Genomic DNA, 19,855 nt, shown 5'->3' with positions numbered 1-19,855 from the left:
GGTTTATACTGCTTTGCACTGGTGTGAATGTCTAGGTAAGGGGGAAGGGAGTGGGGAATCTACCCTGTGAATGTGATGTATCAACATGAAGGTAGATTGACATATGATTTGCACGATTAAATCAGATTATAATGTTAAGTACATGATATCCTGTCAGTTAACATGACTAACGTTGTAAATGCTATGGATCAGTTTTCTTGTATAATTTCCCATAAAACTATAATTTCTAAAAGATCTGATACAAAGTCTGGCACTTGTCTCTAAACATGAAACCATCCTATTGTCCTTCTTTCATAATAGGATTGCATGGGAGTTATCATCAGGAGCAGCTCATTATTTCAGTTCAGTATATGAGATGAACAGAGGTGGACTAATTCGTCCCATCTGTCAACCTCTTTGTTCCCTTTTAGTAAGGACGAGCAAACTTGTCTTGCGTAATTCCAAACCCATGCAAACACAGAAGTTCAACTTGAATGGTATGGGTTCTCCGTCTGCTTAGGAGAAGCTGAGGGAAAGGGAGTGAAGAGGGAGAAAATGTGTTCAATGGAAAATAGAGCACAGAGATCAGGCAGAGTGAACAAGTAAATGCAGAGAAATCTGGGGAAAAGATGTAGAGACTGAGAACAAAATCTAGGAGGTCAAATTATGACCAGCAACTTCAGGGAGATGCAGGAGGAGAGGTGCAAGGAACCTCCATGCCACTTGGCACAACTTCAAAAAAAGGTCATTCTGTCACAATTCCTCCAGGAGTCCCTCTCATCATCCTGGGCCTATCCCTGAGGTGGTCTGACCCCCACACAGGGCTGTACTTAACTGGCACAAGTCTAGATCATTGAACTTTTTAAAAAAACAAAAAATAGCTTTTTGACCATTACAATTTTTCCTCACCAAAAACTATGTTTTTGCTATGATTTTTCATTAAAAGGTTTACTTTTCAAAAATCAATGTTTTAAATGTTTGTTTGTCTCTCTTTTTCTCCATTCTTCTTTTCTGTTTTGCCACTGGAAATAGAAAATGGGAAAGGAAAAAAGGGGAAGAAAAATGAAAAACAAGAAAGATTCACGCAGGAAGATTGGTTTAATCAAAAACCCAAAAATTTCAGTGGAAAATTTTGAATGAAATGAAAAATGTTCATTCCTTTTGACACATTTTTTTGAAAATACTTAACATTTGTCAACTCTGGACACAAGTGAGGCCAATATACATGCTATACACAGTGCACCACTCATGCCAGCCTAGCTTTTGAAGGAAAAGGAGAGATTCTTCAGTCCCAAACATAGAGCTCAGATTCTCTTTAGCTAGAAAATCTGCATAATTCATTTAACAAATTAATGTAAATTATATTAGCCCAGATTCTCCTCATTTTACATTCATGTAAATTGACTGGATCAAAATCTGTGCTGGCCCAGAAGTCATACGAAAAGCATTTGTGACAATGAAGTCAGTGGGGTTACACCAACAGAGACCTGGCCCATTGAGTTTAATGTGAGCTTCTCATTTTCAAATACAGTGCTTGTCACTAAGGGCTTTCATACCACAGGATGCTCCTGCTGATGCTTGAACATAACTCTCTGACACGTTAGTGGGTGTTATATATGCACATCAGGAAGAGAATATACAAACCATAAAGTGCTCGGTGCAGAAAATGAGGACATTTTTGTATGCACAAAAAACACCTCTACCCTAATACAACACTGTCCTCAGGAGCCAAAAAAATCTTACCGTGTTATAGGTGAAACTGCGTTATATCGAACTTGCTTTGATCCACCAGAGTGTGCAGCCCTGCCCCTCCAGAGCACTGCTTTACCACGTTATATCAGAATTTGTGTTATATCGCGTCGCGTTATATCGGGGTAGAGTATTATATCAAATCAGCAGCAAAAATTCATAATCATAGACAGGCAAAAATACAGGCTATGTCGATTACAGGCAAAGAGATTTTCAGCATCCTAGGCACCCTGGGCATGTCTTCCTGTGTCTTTGCTTTGCACAGTTTCAAACACTTTGAGTTTCAGGTTTATCCAAACCTTTATGGTAAAGCTGATGCTGAGGATATGTCTACACAGCCTGCAGAAGCAGGCCTCTGATCTTAGATCAGCAGACTCAGGCTAGCAGGACTCATGCTAGTACTCTAAAAATAGCTGTATAGACAGCACGTTGACATTGCAGCTTGAGCTGGAGTTTGAGCTCTGAAACCTAGGGAGTGGGGTGGGCATTAGAGCCTGAGCCCCAGCCCGAGCCACAACTGCAAAGCACTGTCTACATCACTATTTTTTAGAGTCTAGGACAAGCCACTCTAGCTGGAGTCTCTTGCTTTGGGCTGGGAGGCCTGCTTCTGTGGGCTGTGTAGACAGATGCTAAGGAAGAGAAGGGAAACAGCACATTTTGCTCCTCCCTCTCTTGCATTATGTAAGGGTTCCACTTCACATAAGAGCTCTTGAAAAATTCATTATGAAAAATGAAACTCAGCCTGGGAAAAAAGCATTCTTCAAAGACATCAACATTTTTCATGCTAGGGTTCAGTGACAGGCTTGTGCAGGTTGAAACTGGTTCAGAAGAAAAAATTCTCTATAGGGCTCAATTCTGCACCTCCTAGAAAAAAAAGTTGTATGCAGTGTTGTAGCCCAGGATATTAGAGAGACAAGGTGAGTGAGGTAACGACTTTTATTGGACTAGCTTCTGCTGATGAGAGAAGCTGGTACAATAAAAGATATCACCTTCTAGAAAAAAAAACGTGAGTTTTGCTGTTGATTTCAGGAGAGTATGAGCAAGCCCTTGTTTTTGAGTTTGAAACCAAAGCTAGCCAATTTTTGCAGGTTTTCAGATTTTGAAACAAAACTCTTGCATGACACTAGTTGCGTAAACTTTCCCATTTGAGATTGTATCCTCACCTGGATGTGAAAATCTTTCTCTAGCCTGAAACATCTGACCCAGCATATCAGTTCAATAACACTGATTCTGCAACCTTCCCTTTATACATTAGCAGGTCTTAAGTGAACCTCTGCTCCAAAAAAGAAATCTGCATATTGAAACATATCTAAATATATATCATTATGCGATCTATGTTTGAAAAATAACATTAACAATAAAATTTACATTTTGACCATAATGGCCTTTAAAGGACTCAAAATTTGAACCTCTGTTTATTATTCTCCCTAATTTCCTATTTAAACAAAGGACATGAACACTGGAAAAAAAGCCTTGAGCCAGATCGACAGCTCCTGTAAATTGGAGTAGCTCCATTGAAGTCTATAGAGCTACACCATTTTATATGAGCTGAGGATCTGGTCCCCTGTGCTTCCAAAAAGTTGAACAACTATAATCCAAAAGGTCCAAGGTGGCAAAGAAATTCAAACCCAAAGCTAACAGTCAGTCCATTAATCCAATCCTTTGCTTCTTGGGTAAGCAGATGCCTTCAAAAAGGGGAGTTGTAATTTTCCATAGTGTACAGTGCAGCAAATCATAGAGGAGTGACTTGAGAGACCTGAAAAACTAAGCAGAAGGATCGACACATTTATCAAAACATGGCAATGTAAATTGTTTCTATTACATAAAGAACCTCCCAGGAAAGAGACATTGCTACAACAACAGAACTAGCATCTGTGCTTATACTTGACACTGCTACATAGCAATATTGTACTGACATGATTGACATGCTCAAGCCCAATAACTGGCTAGAATCTCAGGGCTTTGTACTAACACAGCTTTAGACTTTGCTGCCCCTAAGCACACTGAAACTCATGGAGCATGCTTCCAGCCTAGCAAGTTTTTGAGTTCCCATCCTGAAATACTGTAAAGGGCCCTGATTTTCCCTGAATAGTTGCTTAGCTCTGTCTGAAAACCAGGCCCCTTTAAGGTATCTCAAGAACCTAAAATTGATGTTCCCCCCCAAAAAACACTAATTATGTTTGAAAATTTAGGCCAAACTAACTTCCCTCAGATTGGTGGAGTGTAGATCTTCCTCCAGGCCATTCTTGGAGCCGAAGTTATCAATGTCTTGGCAACTTGAAATCTGTATCCCTGTTGTATTAAAGGGACGGGCTAACACAGCGGAGTGGGAATGGACTCTTGAGCCTTGCATTAGTCTGTTAGTGATTCAAATCCAGCCCTGTTGGTAGTCATCACCATCTGAACATTCTTTGGTAACCCGTGTGAAACAAGCTGGTGCTATCAGTCCAAATGCTAGGGCACTAGTGGGCACAAAATACATCATCACCACTGCCATCCTGGCTGGCAGTTTCAATCGAGAAGCAAAAAGAATGAATGGTGATTTCAGGGCAGGATTGAAATGAATTGGCAAGACAACCTAGGGACGCTTACCTGGCCACACTAGTTTTACAGATACATAGAGGACATCAGCCTCCAGGACTGTCAATCTGATACCTTTCTAAAGTTCTAAATTCCCGCTAGAAACTGTAGTGAATTTGTATCCAACTTACGATTCGATGGAAACCAAGGCATGGCATGGCAATGAGAAATGATGTTTTAAGACATGCAGGAGCCAGAGGAACATTCTGGGGTGAAAATAAGAGACAGCAGTGAAAATCAGCGAAAGCTCAGAATTGCTGTTTGACAAAGGGCATTTTCCACTTGCTCTCATGGCAAAATGCAAAGTATAGGACTCATGTGAGTTGAAGACTATTAATAACTGTGCAGTTTAAAAGATCATGTCCTAATCATTCATCTTGCCCATCTGTTAAGGGAAATGTGACGGACAAGAATTCTTCAGGGTCAGAATATGTTGCCAAGTTCAGGGAACAGTCCGGATCCCAGCAATTTAAAAAAAAATAGAATGGAAACAAAGAATTGGGAAGTGACTTTCTAATATTAGATCATGTTTTCTGCCTCCAGTTCTCTCCTTGGACCACCCACTATCTTAGAAATAGCCTGAGAAATGGTCACTTATACCATTTCTAACCTCATGAACCAGCGGCAGTGTTTCAGTGTCTGTGTTGCTAATTTATTGGGGAGTTGCTTTCCAGCTGCTCACTTGCTTTGGCAGTATGGCAGCCTCTCGTGCATGAACATGTCAGCATGAGTAGGTGCCATTTTAAGCAGATTCCAATTTGATACAGCAAGCTGTAAATGCCCAACAGCAGTAGTCTCTCACTCCCCCCCACCCGCCACAATATTGTTTTGCATTTATCAGCAGCACTAGTTCCACGTAGCAGCTGAGGCACTGTGCAGGGTCCCAATCTAATGTGACAACACTTAGCTATAAGGGGTTTCAGTCTCCATTAACTTAGATGCCCTTTACAGCGCTTTAACAGAGTTACTCCTGATTTACCCCTGAGCAAGATAAGAATCAGGTCCAAGGATTACAGCTTGCGGCCAATGCTTGAAGCTGGCCAAGCTCTGGTCAATGCAGGACACCCGAGAGGTGAAGGAAGGAAAAAACAGCTTAAAGCCACCTTTGCATTCCCCCAATCCCTGAGGTTGCTAGGGGCTGATCTGGCCCGCTGAACAACTTGGAGCACCTGATCTAAGTTCTGGCAGCTGTTACAGCCTCCTAAGACCTGATGTCTGGCAGAGTGCCAGCTGGAGGTTCCCACAGGCAAGGTCTAGAGTATTACAAGCTTGCAAGACAAATGTATTGGGACAGGCAGTCCCTTACAGGGATCAGGAAGGAATATTTTTACCCAATGCACAATTGGCCAGATGTATTCTGTCTTTGGTTTTTTTGCCTTCCTCTGAAGCATCAGGGATTGACCACAGCTGAAGACAGGCCACTGGACAGGGTGGACTGGTGTTCTGAGGTGCTAGAGGCACTTTCTTAGAGGCCTGGCTGGTAAATCTTGTTCATGGGCTGAGGGTCCAACTGATCACCAGATCTGGGGTTGGAAAGGGATTTTTCCCCCAAGTCAGATTTTCAGGGACTTTGGATTGTTTTCACCTTTCTCTGTGGCATGGAGTGTGGATCACCTGCTAGGATCATTTGGGTCTAATCATTTCTCTGCCCCTGAGGGGGCTTGGGTTGCTGGTGACATCTCAGTCTGGCACAAAACATTTTAGTCTGAGGACTAAAATGCTTTAGTCTAATCCCAGTTACTGGGTTCAACACAGGGGTAACTGGATGAAATGTAATGGCCTGTTGTATACAGGAGGCCAGAGTAGGTGGCCTAATGCTCCCTTTACTTCTATGAAACCATATCCTCCCACCTAATTAGGCCGCAGTTTCATAGAGGGTGTTACCACTGACAGCAGTGGGAGCTCTGAAGGGAATCAGCAGCAAGATCAAAAACCCTTTGAAAGCCCAGCCTGCCATCGTTCAGTTATTGCAGAGGGGGATGAAACGAGACTTTTGTGACTATGTGAATAAGTGATTTTCTTTGACTCATGAAGAATTATGCCCATTAGTAGTTAGGCATCTAAATATCTTGGAGGATCTGAGCCTATACGTATGTACAATACCTACTGGAATTGGGCCGTAATCTAAGATGAGGCATTTAGGTACTACTGTAATAAATATAAATCATCATCCAGCTGAAAATTATGCAATTAGATATATTTTAGGGCCATGTGTTAGTTGCATGTCCTCTGAGTAACTAAATATTGCACATACTGGTAGCATATCCTCCCCTGTTCAGAGATAACACCATGAAGTGATAGTTCAGCTGGCATGGTGTCAAGGATGCAAGAGTCCATCAGAGAGACCGTTCAGTGCCCCACATCACTGCTGTGGATGCATCTGTTTTATGCCTAACTTTGGAATGCTGTTTGATTTCAATAGCTTGTTTGCTGGAAGTGTACGGATCCTTAGCACCACATAGGGGGTTCCAAAGAGGATGGATCTAGACTGTTCTCAGTGGTACCAGATGAGAGAACAGGGAATAATGGTCTCAAGTTGCAGTGGGGGAGGTTTAGGTTGGATATTAGGAAAAACTTTTTCATTAGGAGGGTGGTGAAGCACTGGAATGGGTTACCTAGGGAGGTGGTGGAATCTCCTTCCTTAGCGGTTTTTAAGGTCAGGCTTGACAAAGCCCTGGCTGGGATGATTTAGTTGGGGATTGGTCCTGCTTTGAGCAGGGGGTTGGACTAGATGACCTCCTGAGGTCCCTTCCAACCCTGATACTCTATGATTCTATGTTGACTTACATTTATTAAAGTGATTTGGGATATTTTGTTTGTTTATTGCTTGCCCAGCTGATAAACTTTACAGGGCCCGATTTTTAGAAGACAGCTGCTCAGTAACGTGTAAAAGGCAGGTCTCTTAATGGTGTCTCAAGCTGGGCCCTGTAAAACTACACTACCTCAAATCATGAGTCACTTCAGAGAATATATTATTTAACCTTAGTATTGTAGTAGAGTCCAGATGCTTCACTCATGATTGACTCCCATTGTCATAGACACTATACAATCAAACACAAAGTGAGAGTCCCTGCTTCAAAACCATTGACAGAAGACACTTCCCACTGATGTCAGGGAAAACTGCAAGTGTATACTGGCACTTCAAAAGGAAACCTTGATCACTTTATATATGGAGGTGGAGTTTCTTACATTTGGAGTTGAAATATAAAGGGGACAGCTCTATATACAGGCTTTATAAGCACAGTCTCCCCAACATAGTAAGTACTCGCTCGTGGAATAAAGTGGCTGTTTGTCTGAATATTTCTCCCCCTCTTTAACTTCAGATCTGCGTGACTTCTGAAAAGGAACATGATGGCTTTATCAAAGTTTACTGTGGGAAGAAGAAAGGCTTTGTCCCCCTAGACGTCTTAGAAATCATCTGATTTCAGCACTGCACTTGCTGCAGTAGGAAAGCTTTGCTGGCAATGCCTGTCTGCCTCATCTCACACTGTGTCAACCCGGCAGGGCCGTCTTGCAGATGATCAGGGACTAGTGAGACGACCGCAGCAACAAAAAAAAGACACTTAGACTGTTACAGCAACAAGAAATAAAAAGATGAGGGTTGATTAAAATAATATATATCAGGAAACCTCTAAGGGGAAAAGGGGCCAAGGAAAGTAAAAGGAATAAGGTAAGGAATGGCTGGACTAGCTCATTTCCAGTGCAAGATGGCTATTAATTATCCTGATGGAGACAGACAGCCAGCTGTTCTGAAGGACTAACCTCATACCTGCTCATCTGTCTTAAAAAAAAGCAGTTGGAGTGCGTTTTTGTTTGAAGTGTGATTTCAGGGGGGGGGAGGTTCAAACTGTCCTTGTAGTACAGTCTGATCTTGTAGTAAAGTGTGACTGTGATTCTAGAGTTTTGTCCACAGTATTAGCAATCAGCATAGTGTTTAATCCCGATGTCGAGTCTTATAACAAAAGCAGTTTGGCGGCACTGTGTAAACGTCAGTCTGAGAAGTTAATGAACCATTGTCCGGACGCCAACGGCTTTCTCTTTCTCTGTGCTCAGACTGTACAAAAGAGCAGCCAACTTCTACGTCCTTTGCTTTCTCTGTATACAAACAAAACTCTTGGCACATGTTGGATGTAACAGCTGCTCTGGTAGCTGACAAACTTAGAGTCCCTCCTGTTCAGAAGGCCAGGCTAGAAGTATTCCTCTGTGATTCCTTACTTCTTTATCTGGTGACAGAGGAAGTGTCAGAAATACAGAGCTGAGTGAGAGCCCCATGCTTGAAAAGTTTTCTATTTTTCCATGAGTATTAAGTTTGAAGAGATTTTATATATTGATCCTGTTTATAAGTAGTAGATAATCAACCAAGCTCCTTCTAGAGTGAAAACACTAATAAAGAATTGCAGTAATTGTTGGTGAAGCCAGGAAGCCTCCCAGTCCAGGATCAATGAGAGCGAGAGATAAACTAGAGTATCATTTGATTGTATTAACACAAAGTCCCTTGCTTCATTCACTAGACGGGAGCTTTTAGGAATCAGACTAAGCTAAATTCTGCCTTCACACACACACACATGCAAACCCTATTGATGCCAATGAGGTTACAAGAGGTGTCTGTCAGGGCAATGTTTGGCCTATTGTCTGCATCATGCAGGCCCGTCTTGTAATCTGTTCTGTGCATATGAACCCCTGCAATGGTCTCTGTGCAGGCATAAGAGTCTGCCGGTGCAGATCAGATTGCAGCATCGGGGCCTTGGTCTATTGGTCTCATAATATTTCCCACTTGAGTTCTTGCCTTTGTTGTCCAGCTGTGACAGAACCCTACTCTATATTACTACCAGGGGTGCTGGAACAGTTTTTATAGTGGGGGTGCTGAGACCCACTGAACCAAACTGTAAACCCTGTATATAATGGAACCCACTTCAAGACAGCGGGTGCGGCACACCCCTGGTTCCAGCACCTATGATTACTACTAGAGATAGACCCAACTCAAAATCCTAAATCCATATATTCCCACACAAAGAGAAGTTTCAGACCTGCATCTGAACTTCACATGTGGTCACACTCTTTAAAATGGGCTGAACCACACAATCCTGCAATCAAGCACTGCAGAATTATGAATCTGTATCCATAAGCCCTAGTCCTGCAGCTAGATTGGCCTATATGAACTGTCCATGCAGAGGCTTCCTGAGGACAATGGGGTTCCATTCAGCCTCAGAATGCAAGATCAGAGCCATATATTGTAGCTCTCGTCTGGCTCTCATTATTGTGGTAGTGTCAGCTGATGAACCTTTTTTCTTCACAGCTAATGTAATCTAAACAAATCACATCATTTCATTTCAGATATTGTTCAGTGGGGAGATCAAAGATATATAAATGGCCTTTTTCAGTGTAAACAATGAACTACATTAACTCAGCTTATTTTCCAAGGTGATCAGAAAACTTCTGTGGGGGTGGGGAGACTGAAGATGCTGATATGGCTTAGAAACCAAGAGGAAAAGCAGCAGAAATGCTATTAATCCATCCTGCTTTTTAACATTATTTTATTTGATATTCACCAATTTTTAAAAAACCTCAAATGCCTGTTACAACTAAAATTATTGCTTACTTTGGTCCAGCCTGTTATGCATAAGACTAGGGAAATCTGCTTTAATCTATACATATATGCTCTTGTTTACATGATTGCATCATACTGTGATTCCCTCCTATGTCACTCTCCTCCTGTTATTTCAGTTTCTCCCTAAAACATGCAGCGTACTATTCAAAGAATAATATGAACATTAACTACAATTCACAATGGCCTTTAATCAGTGTCAGTTTGATTTCTTTTGATACCAAGCAATAAATAATAAAGTGACTGAAAAGCCCCTAAGTGGATTACATCATGGTGGAGCAAGCATTACTTTCTAAATAAAAGCTTTCAAAAAGTTATTTTTACTTTTTCCTTTTCTGTCACTGGTTAATGTGTATTTTGTCCCTGATTCAGCAAGTTGTTTATGCACGTGCCTAGCTTTAAGCAGAAGAGTAACTGAAGCCAGGCACTTGATTAAACACATTCCTCATCAATTTTGGATGCCTTACTTTGATTTCAGATTGGCATTCCGTAGTTTTTTCTACCATGTGCAGTTCATCATAGATATTTGCATTAATAAACAGATAAAGTCCAGTTCATCACTGCGGCTGCCTATCTGGCACTTGCTCAGATAAATTGTATTTTAGGAGATAAGGGTTGTTCATATCTAATTTTATATTTTGCTTAATAAAGAACATGCAGCGGCTGGCTGGAAAGAGAATGGAGAACATGTGTATCAATCTCTTCATTGCATTGGGTATTTTATCATTACAGAGACGTTATCGGAGCACTTACTGCAGGCATCAGCAACAGGAGCTGTTGAATACTTTCATTTAAACCCATAGGGCTTGCTCCTGCCCCAGCTGGAGTTTCTCCTTTGAAACATTTCTAAAACAGGAGATATCTTCTATTTTCTGTAAAATAGTAGTATATACAGGATGGTGCAGTGTAGAATAAAGGTTTTGTTTTATCCATGCGGCTTTGGGATAGTCGCAATTACCTCTCTTTCAGACCGCTGTTTTACAGTCCAAACCCATCAGTCAGACTACAGCAGGGTTTCTTGCAACACTTTCTGAAGCAGCTGGTCCTGGCCACCATCAGAGACAGAATATCGGACTGGCTGGACCACAGGTCTGATACACTGTGGTTGTCTGTATGCTTAGACACATATGCAAGATAGAAACACATAGTATTTAGATATTTTCCATAAGTTTGTCTCATGCTTAAACAAGTGTTTTTGCACATCAGTGAAAGTGAGGAAAATATTTAAAATGCACAAAAAGTCAGTTTTCATTCTATCTGGAATAGATGGTGGTATGAAAGATATTACCACGTATATTATTCTATATTTCGCTAGCTTATTTATAATCATAAACCAACCATATCAGTTCATTTTGTACATTTGTATTAAGTTACAAATCACCATCCAGATGTGTGCAATACGTTTTGTAAAGCACATAGTGCCTGGCTCCTAAATGTTTTCCAGTGGGACTATATGTCAACAAATTCCTCACATTTAGTTTTTTCCATGGCAAAAATAAGATAATCTAAGTTAAGAGGCACACAAGTGTTATTTTTAAAGCCATTCTTTATATAGAAATCGGTAGTATGCTTGGGGAACAAACATTTGGCAGACTTTGCTCACAAGAGGCCCAGAGCTGGAACAGCAGGGTTGCTGCAAGTCAGCATGTAACTACGTGTCTTACGCTATTAGTCCTTTGTAGGCACAAGCATCAAATGGATGGCAAGTGCATAGGCCCTTTATCGTCCAGCCTTATTGACTGGTTTTCTTAATGTTTTTGGCACCTAAAGCCTCAGGTAAGTGGCACCCTGAGATGGAAAGATAAATAGATATAGGGTGCTATTTGCATTAGACAAAGTGTCTACCCTATAAATGCACATCTGCGCTGCAAACATACAATATTGTAGGCATGTTCATAACAAAACACTCTCCATTTCCAAAATACATGCCCCTAGCTAATCACAATTAGGTTATTTTACCATATAAAAAGTACTATACCCCAACCCTAGAACCACAGTCAGATCGATATGTAAAACTCACCTCTTGAACTGAGCTTTCTCACTATAAGAAGACACTCAAAATATCTCTCTTCACTTGGGGGCTAGACATTTTTTTTTAAAAAGTGTCCAATGCACAGATGCTATGGTAAGGGCACAATATGAAAATCTATATAAATGAGACAGAAACAGCCCACTGGTACAGCTAGCTAAGTATCCTGCCAGGCCGCTGATACCTGATGATCAAAGGAAAGTGGCACATAAATAAACAAGGGTTATTTTAGCATTGAAACAAGCTGCAATGAGCTCCAACAATGAGAGGCCATAACAAACAATCGGGATAGCCTGCCTAAATATATATCTCAGTTGCCAACATTAAATTAATCAAGGCCCCAAAGCCTCCGACACAGCACTGATGATGAAGTGACAACACACACACCCCTCGCTTGTGTGCACACATACGCACACATACACACACACACAGATGTAACATCAGTTCTTTAGCACCCACTCTTCCCCTACTATCCTCATCACAGTAGTAATTTCCCACCCACCTACCCCCTCTGCTATGTTAGCGTGCCAGAGACACCCTAGCGCGCTGAGCTATATGCCATTCACCTATTGCTGAATGGCTCCACCAAATCCTGTCTGCCCTCCCCACCGGCAGTGAATGCATGACAGTTCTGCTGCTGGGGTCAGCTGCACCCATTGGAGAAAGCGCTAAAGTTTTCCCCACAGGAACAACAGTCAAATAAAACTGACAGTTAAAATGGCAACAGGCCGGCCCACACCTTCAAAGTGTGGCCTTCTTAATGACACGTTACACAGCCATATGCAGACCCGCCAGTTCTTGTGACTGTCTGCCATTGTCCGTTTGTCATGATTAATATTTAACATCTGGGCCTGCCCTGATTCACCGTTAGCCCACCATCCATTCACGCTTTGGTTGCATTGACTCTCACACTTCTCCCTTGATGGCGTGTCCTTTCACTTATGCACGCCTGCATCGCAGCTGCCCTGTTAAATACTCAGCCTCGTCCCTAAACCGAATCAATTGAATCTCAATTTCCCTGAAACACAGGTCCTGCATGCTTTCCCTACCAGCCCCTGGCCAGAAAGCTCAGTAGGGGCATAGGGCTGATCTGAGATGAGGGGCCAAGCAGCAGGAGAGGGTTGCATGTCTGAGCAAAGAACTGTGATGATTCGTTGCGCTTTGGAAACAGCCCACATTTCCAAGGCCTGACCAGTACGTGTTCCTCTTGCCCCCTTGCCAAGGGTTGTGCTCCTTGTGGATGGTAACCAAGTCACTGCGAGGAATTCCTCTTTGTGGGTTTTTTTTAGGCTAATGATGTTGCATCTCCTTTGGCGATTTCTGTGTCACTGCAATGGCTCCGTCGAAGTACCCTGAGACTGTCCTGGGCCCCACTAGTGCAGCACAATGTGAAATGACAAGAAATGCCCAAGTAGGAAGGGTGGCAATTTTGTTTTTCGCTCCTTAATTTTCTGGGTAGTGCCTCATCAGATTACAATGTGCAGTGACTAAACTCCTGCACAACAGCAATGAGCATTGGTTGAAGCACGTTTGCAAAGCGGGAGAGTGATGTGATGTACTGGCATTCACTACTTTACATTCATTTGGAAGGGTTATGTGGGAGGTGGTGTGTTTGGTTTTTAATCGCATACGGTGAGGTTAATTAGACCTGGCTGGCCCACATGGGCACCAACGAAGCAGAATTCTTTGACCAGAATGGCTGGTGTGTAAAATTAGATACAAGCAGGCTGTTATTCACACATACTGGCACCACATGACACCCCTTGATGCTTAGAAACAGGCACAAGGTGTGTCATTTTATACCAGGGTGGGAGAGGCTAGGGTGACACTATAAGGACATAAATATTACACATGGTACGCATCTTATAAACAGCCATCCAAATTAATATAGTGCTAACTGGACTCCACTTAGGCCTCATTCCTGTCAAGTGAGCTGCAGCTGTGTACCAGCTGCAGCTGGCAGAATCGGGCCCTTACCTTATAAGATTGCTCATAAATGGGGAAGGACGGGCCTGGGGTTTAGTCACTGAGCTAGGGCCCAGGGGATCTGGGTGCAATTTCCAGCTCTGTCAGACTCTCTGTGTGACCTTGGGCCACTCAGTTAGGACCAGATTTTGAAAAAAAGTATTTAGGCACCTAAAGATACAGCTAGGTGCCTAATGGAATTTTCCAAAGCACCTAGGCACCCATCTACCATTGTTTTCACTGGGGCCTAAGCAGCTATCTCCAGCATTAGGCACTTAAATACTTTTACAAATCTTGCCCTGAACCTCTGTGCCCCTCTTCTAAATGGGAATAAAAACTATCCCCTTTCTCTTCTGCATTGTCCTGTTGATTCAGCTTTTAAACTCTTTAGAGCAGGACTGCCTCTTATAACGACTCTCTACAGTGTTGTGGTATCTTGGTATTAGGATTAGACCACCACCCTCTGTATGTCTCCTGGCTTTGAGACACAGTGCTGCAGGCTCTCTGCCTCTGTTTCTCCTACTGTGTATTTCCACCCACTCTGGTGATTTATGGTGCTCAGACCTCCAGCCATATCACCGTAAAAATTCATTCCCTAGCAGAGACTGGCATCTCAATCCAAAACACACACTGTAAAGGACTTTTTGCCCCAGATCAGGTTAATTCTCAGCCCCTCTGGGCTTATTTGTCCATCTGCCCTCTGGATTTAGCTCTCCATCCCCATTCTGTTTTGTCAGGTGACATACCCTCTACAGTGGCCTGGCATACGACCATCAGCATGTCCTAGGTCCAGCCACATAGTCCCCTGTCAGGGCCTACCTTCCCCCTGCAGGGAGGTTTGATCAGGCAGCAGACCTACTCATCTCTGTATTCCTGCCCAGTTTCTCTTGCCACATGAGGGCCATTACTGTACATCTCTTCCTAGCCAGCTTCTTTTTAGCCCTTTCCTTCTGGCCTAACACCCACCACAGGGGTCCATACAGGGTTTGCAAAGCCCATCATACTGCAGTACAAAGAAGAAGACACTGCACTCCTGCTGCTACCCATTACTTTACACCCTGCAGACAGTCACTTGAATGAAGAGCTGAACAGCCAAAGTGAACGGCCCTTCATTCGGGTTCAGGCAAATCATTCGGCCCAGGAGGGAAAGGAATGAGGTTTCCAGGCACACAGCGAGAGGGGGAGAATTCTGCTCAAATCTCTGAGGAACCCAGAGGAGCGCTCCTGCTACCACAACACCTTGTGAGCATGCCTGGCCTGTTCTATGAGCCAGTGCCAGGGCAGGGTAAGGCCAGGCTCCTCTCCCCTCCTCGTGGAGGTGATGGGAAACCACAAGGGCACGCAGCAGAGCAGTCCCTGCACGCCGTTCAAGTACAGAGACTGCAACGGGGACAGGCTGTTGTGCAGGCCATGCCAGAGCGGGAAGAGCTTTGCACACTCCAGGCCCCCAATGCCTCATGTAACTGTCAGCGATGGGCAAAAATCTGGCCTGTAATGAGCACCTGTGCCACCACAGCAAGTTCCAGGGCTGCACCTAAAAGGCCGACTGAGACTGCAGGCCATTAAAAAACAAAGCAGCCTTTGCTACCCTCTGGTATGTGACTTTTCTGCAGGATTTCCTGGGTTCAGGATTGGAAATAATCCAACAAAACCATGGCAAAGTCCAACACTAGCATGCGGTATGGGCTGCTTTTTAATGGCACCTACTCATGTGCAGAAATAAATCCACATATACTGGTCCTGTTCCCAGTCAGAGCCACCTACAAGCAAAGCCATGCTGTACAGCACTGATATTTTGTCTCAGCTCTCAGTGGGTTGGGCTGAATAATCCTAACTCACATTGGAGAGTATTTACTCACACGCTTAGCCCTACTGACATCAGGAAGGGTTGCACACTCTAGCCCACTGGGTTTATTCTTCCTTGAAAAGCTGTCTGCCCCACCACTCCTGCTGCATAACACCACCAGCACGCTCCACAGATGACTGTAACGCATCAGCTGTCAGACCAGATGCCAGAGCAGATGCCTGAGTCTTGGCAAGCCAATTCTGCAGTTACTGAACCATTCAAATTCATTCACTAGCAGGCAATGTTGTACAATGCTTGCAAATTGGAGCTCAACAAATCCATGTCTTGAGATTACATAACTATTGAAGGTGGCACCCTTCCCCTCACTTTTCATTTTTCATGCAGTTGACCAAGCAGTTCTCAGCAGCGAAATGTGTCTAAGTAGCCTACTGTTGCAACACATTTTTCTTTGAACTAGATCTTGCTCCGCGCCAGAGCTCTGCTCAGTATAACTGAGAGTGGCAGGGAGAAAGAGGGGCTCCCCGATCACACGCCCCCAATCCCTAGGTCTGTTGTCAGCTGGTTTGTCTTCCAGGGTAACTTAGAGCAGCCTCAGGGCCCACAGTGCCATTATGCCAGACAGGCATTACTCTACTGCAGTGTGCTCTGGCCACATGCTGCTTTTGCCACCATAGCCAGAGGAGACTCTACAGATCCAGCTATACCTGCTGGATACTCACCCAAACTGGGGGACTCCTCAGCGACCCTTTTGGAGCAGTAGTATGGCCACATTACTCAAACAGCAAAGTGCACAGAGGTCATAGTAAGGGCTATAGGTTGTGCTTCCAAAGCACACCGTGCGCAGGCAAAACCTAGACTTTGTCCTTCAAATGCTTTCTGACGTATGATTGTTCCAAAGACATGGCCCATTAAAAGGGAATCTTTCCAGGATGTTATATTTGTCCGTCTCAGGCTTTTCTGTAGCACCCATCAATCTTCATCGTGCTGATTCTGGTGGAATTGCTCTGTTGAAGAAGAGGCCCTTGCAGCCTGAAAGCAGCCAGGTTCTGGACTGGCCTGATCTCTTCTGGAAGCTTGTTCCACGTCCCTTTGACTGAGGGTACATCTACACTACGGGACTATTCCGAATTTGCATAAACCGGTTTTGTAAAACAGATTGTATAAAATTGAGTGCACGTGGCCACACTAAACACATTAAATCGGTGGTGTGCGTCCACGGTCCGAGGCTAGCATCGACTTCTGGAGCGTTGCACTGTGGGTAGCTATTCCATAGCTATCCCATAGTTCCCGCAGCCTCACCTGCCCCTTGGAATTTCCGGGTTGAGATCCCAGTGCCTGATGTGGCAAAAATCATTGTCGCGGGTGTTTCTGGGTAAATGTCGTCAGTCACTCCTTCCTCTGGGAAAGCAACAGCAGACAAGCATTTCACGGCTTTTTTCCCTGGATTGCCCTGGCAGATGCCATAGCATGGCAATCATGGAGCCTGTTTTGCCTTTTGTGACTGTCACCGTATGTGTACTAGATGCCGCTCACAGAGGCGATTCAGCAGCGCTACACAGCAGCATGCTTTTGCTTTTGCATGACAGCAGAGATGGTTACCAGCCATACTGTACCATCTACCAATCCATAAATTGGTAAAAAGATGATCATGGTTACCAGTCCTTTTGCACTGCACCATCTGTTGCTGTCATAAGTGCCCCTGGCTGCTCTTAGCCAGGGGCACAAAAGCCAAAATTGGGAATGACTCCCTGAGTCAATCCCTCCTTTTTGGTATCTAAAAATAGAATCAGTCCTGTCTAGAATATGGGCAAGTGTACTAGAGAACCACTGTATCATAGAACCAGAGAGCACAGCTGCTCTGTGTCAGATCCAGCAGAAATTATGAGCTGTATGCTATTCACAGGGGGTGCTCCTGCAACAACCCCACCTGTTGATTCCATTCTTCCCCCAGCCTTCCTGGGCTACCATAGCATTGTCCCCCCACTTGTGTGATGACGTAATAAAGAATGCAGGAATAAGACACAGTGACTTGTTAGTGAGAAATGAGTGGAAGGCAGCCTCCAGCTGCTATGATAGTCCAGACAGGACATTAAGAAGTGTGGAGGAGAGGAGCCCAGCATCGCGCTGCTAGTCCAGAGGCAATTGAATCTTTTCTTTACACATGAAGGGTGGGGGCTGATGGAGCTCAGCCCCCTTTTGCTATGATGAGGACGGTTACCAGCCATACTGCACCATCTACTAGGAAAAATTAGGGCCAGGCGCCCTTGATAGACCTAACGGATGCTAGTCAGCATGGTTACCAGTCCTTTTGCACTGCCCCATGTGCCAATAGGCTGATGATGACGATGGATATCAGTCTTACATCACCATCAGCCACCCATGGCGGGGGGTGGGGGGGAGCAAGGATGTTGGTGTTGAGTGCTGCAGCATCCCGTCTATCTGCAGCATTCAGTAAAGATAGGGTGACATGTAAAAGAGTCAAGAGAGGATTGTTTTTCCTTTCACTTCTGGGGGTGGGTGGGGGGATGCGTAAATTGCCGAGCTATGCCCTGACCCACCGCGGACACTGTGTTTGACCCTAGAAGCATTTGGAGCTCAGCCAAGAATGCAAATGCTTTTCGGATACTGCAGGAACTGTGGGATAGCTTGAGTCCTCCAGTCCATGAGCGTCCATTTGATTCTTTGGCTTTCCGTTACGCTTGTCACGCAGCAGTGCGCTGAGTCCCTGCTATGGCGTCTGTCTGGAGATTTTTTAAAAATGATTTTGAATTTCGTCTTCTGTAACAGAGCGCTGATAGAACAGATTTGCCTGCCCTTACTGCGATCACATCCGCATGGTCCATGCTGGAGCTCTTTTTTTATTTTGATTTCGGACTGCATCGCCACCCGTGCTGATCGGAGCTCCACGCTGGGCAAACAGGAAATATTCAAAAGTTCGCGGGGCTTTTCCTGTCTACCTGGCCACTGCATCCGAGTTCAGATTGCTGTCCAGAGCGGTCAGTGGTGCACTGTGGGATACCGCCCGGAGGCCAATACTGTCGATTTGCGGCCACACTAAACCTAATCCGATATGGTAATACCGATACTAGCGCTACTCCTCTCGTTAGGGAGGAGTACAGAAACCAGTTTAAAGAGCCCTTTATATCGATATAAAGGGCCTCTCAGTGTGGACGGGTGTGGCGTTAAATCGGTTTTATGCTCCTAAAACCGGTTTAAACGCCTAGTGTAGACCAGGCTTGAGAATAATCTAGTTTCGACTCTCATGCATGTTGGTCAGGGCTTTGTAAGCTTTCTGAGAGGAACTTTGGCTGGCTAGGCAAGTTGTGAATGGAGAGGTGGTAATTGATGCAGCTAGGTCCTGACCCACTGATGGCTAAGATCAGGACCAAAGCTGACTGACAATGAAACCGATCTGAGAGTCTGTGGAGGGAGCATAGCAGAGAGGTGAAGTGCATGACAAGGCAGAAAGCTGCATTCTGCGGCAAGCTGGAGATTCAGTGTTGCACCCACATTTCAGTCCCAGAATCCCACAACCACAGTAACTAAGTACAGAGGTGATGAATGCACAGACCATTGGGCCAAATTCTCATTTACACTAGGACCCCTTTACACTTCATTATAAAGGGGCTTTATAATGGGTGTCATGATACACTTGCTTTCAAGTCCATTTGCAGTGCCTTGGTGGTGTAAAAGAGGCTCTTTTTGTAAATGTGAATGAGGCTAATTATGTCCAGAACCTGATCTGGGGTATAGGGCTGCCTAGCAAGCTGTAGATGGGAGGGGAGAATCCCAGCTAGTTCTTCAAAAATTTCTTCCTTCCAGCCAGTGTCACCTTGTTTGTGCATTGGCCTGATCAGCCCCTGGCAGAATTCCAATCACAAGAGTGTCTGACAGAGTGGCCAGAGCAGGGGTTCTCAAACTGGAGGTCAGGACTCCTCAGGGGGTTGTGAGGTTATTACATGGGGAGGTCGCAAGTTGTCAGCCTCCACCCCAGACCCTGCTTTGCCTCCAGCATTTATAATGGTGTTAAATACATATATAAAAAAGTGGTTTTAATGTATAAGGGGGGGTCACACTCAGAGGCTAGCTATGTGAAAGGGGTCACTGGTACAGAAGTTTGAGAACCACTGGGCTAGAGTAA

General features: G+C 44.2%; 1 protein-coding gene across 2 annotated transcripts in view; it reads left to right on the top strand.

The window, feature by feature from the left end:
• STAC (SH3 and cysteine rich domain) overlaps window positions 1-10,350 on the top strand; it is a 114,210-nt gene extending 103,860 nt beyond the window's left edge. For both annotated transcript variants that reach the window (XM_045003179.1, XM_045003178.1), the window contains one exon: window positions 7,632-10,350. In XM_045003179.1, the coding sequence (XP_044859114.1) occupies window positions 7,632-7,730 (99 nt within the window). In that variant the 3' untranslated portion in view covers window positions 7,731-10,350. The remainder of the gene's footprint in view (window positions 1-7,631) is intronic.
• Window positions 10,351-19,855: the final 9,505 nt, after the last annotated feature.

This window comes from Mauremys mutica, chromosome 2 (genome assembly GCF_020497125.1).
Source record: "Mauremys mutica isolate MM-2020 ecotype Southern chromosome 2, ASM2049712v1, whole genome shotgun sequence".
NCBI classification, from domain to species: Eukaryota; Metazoa; Chordata; order Testudines; family Geoemydidae; genus Mauremys; species Mauremys mutica.
This window is presented reverse-complemented; position numbering and strand designations above follow the sequence as displayed.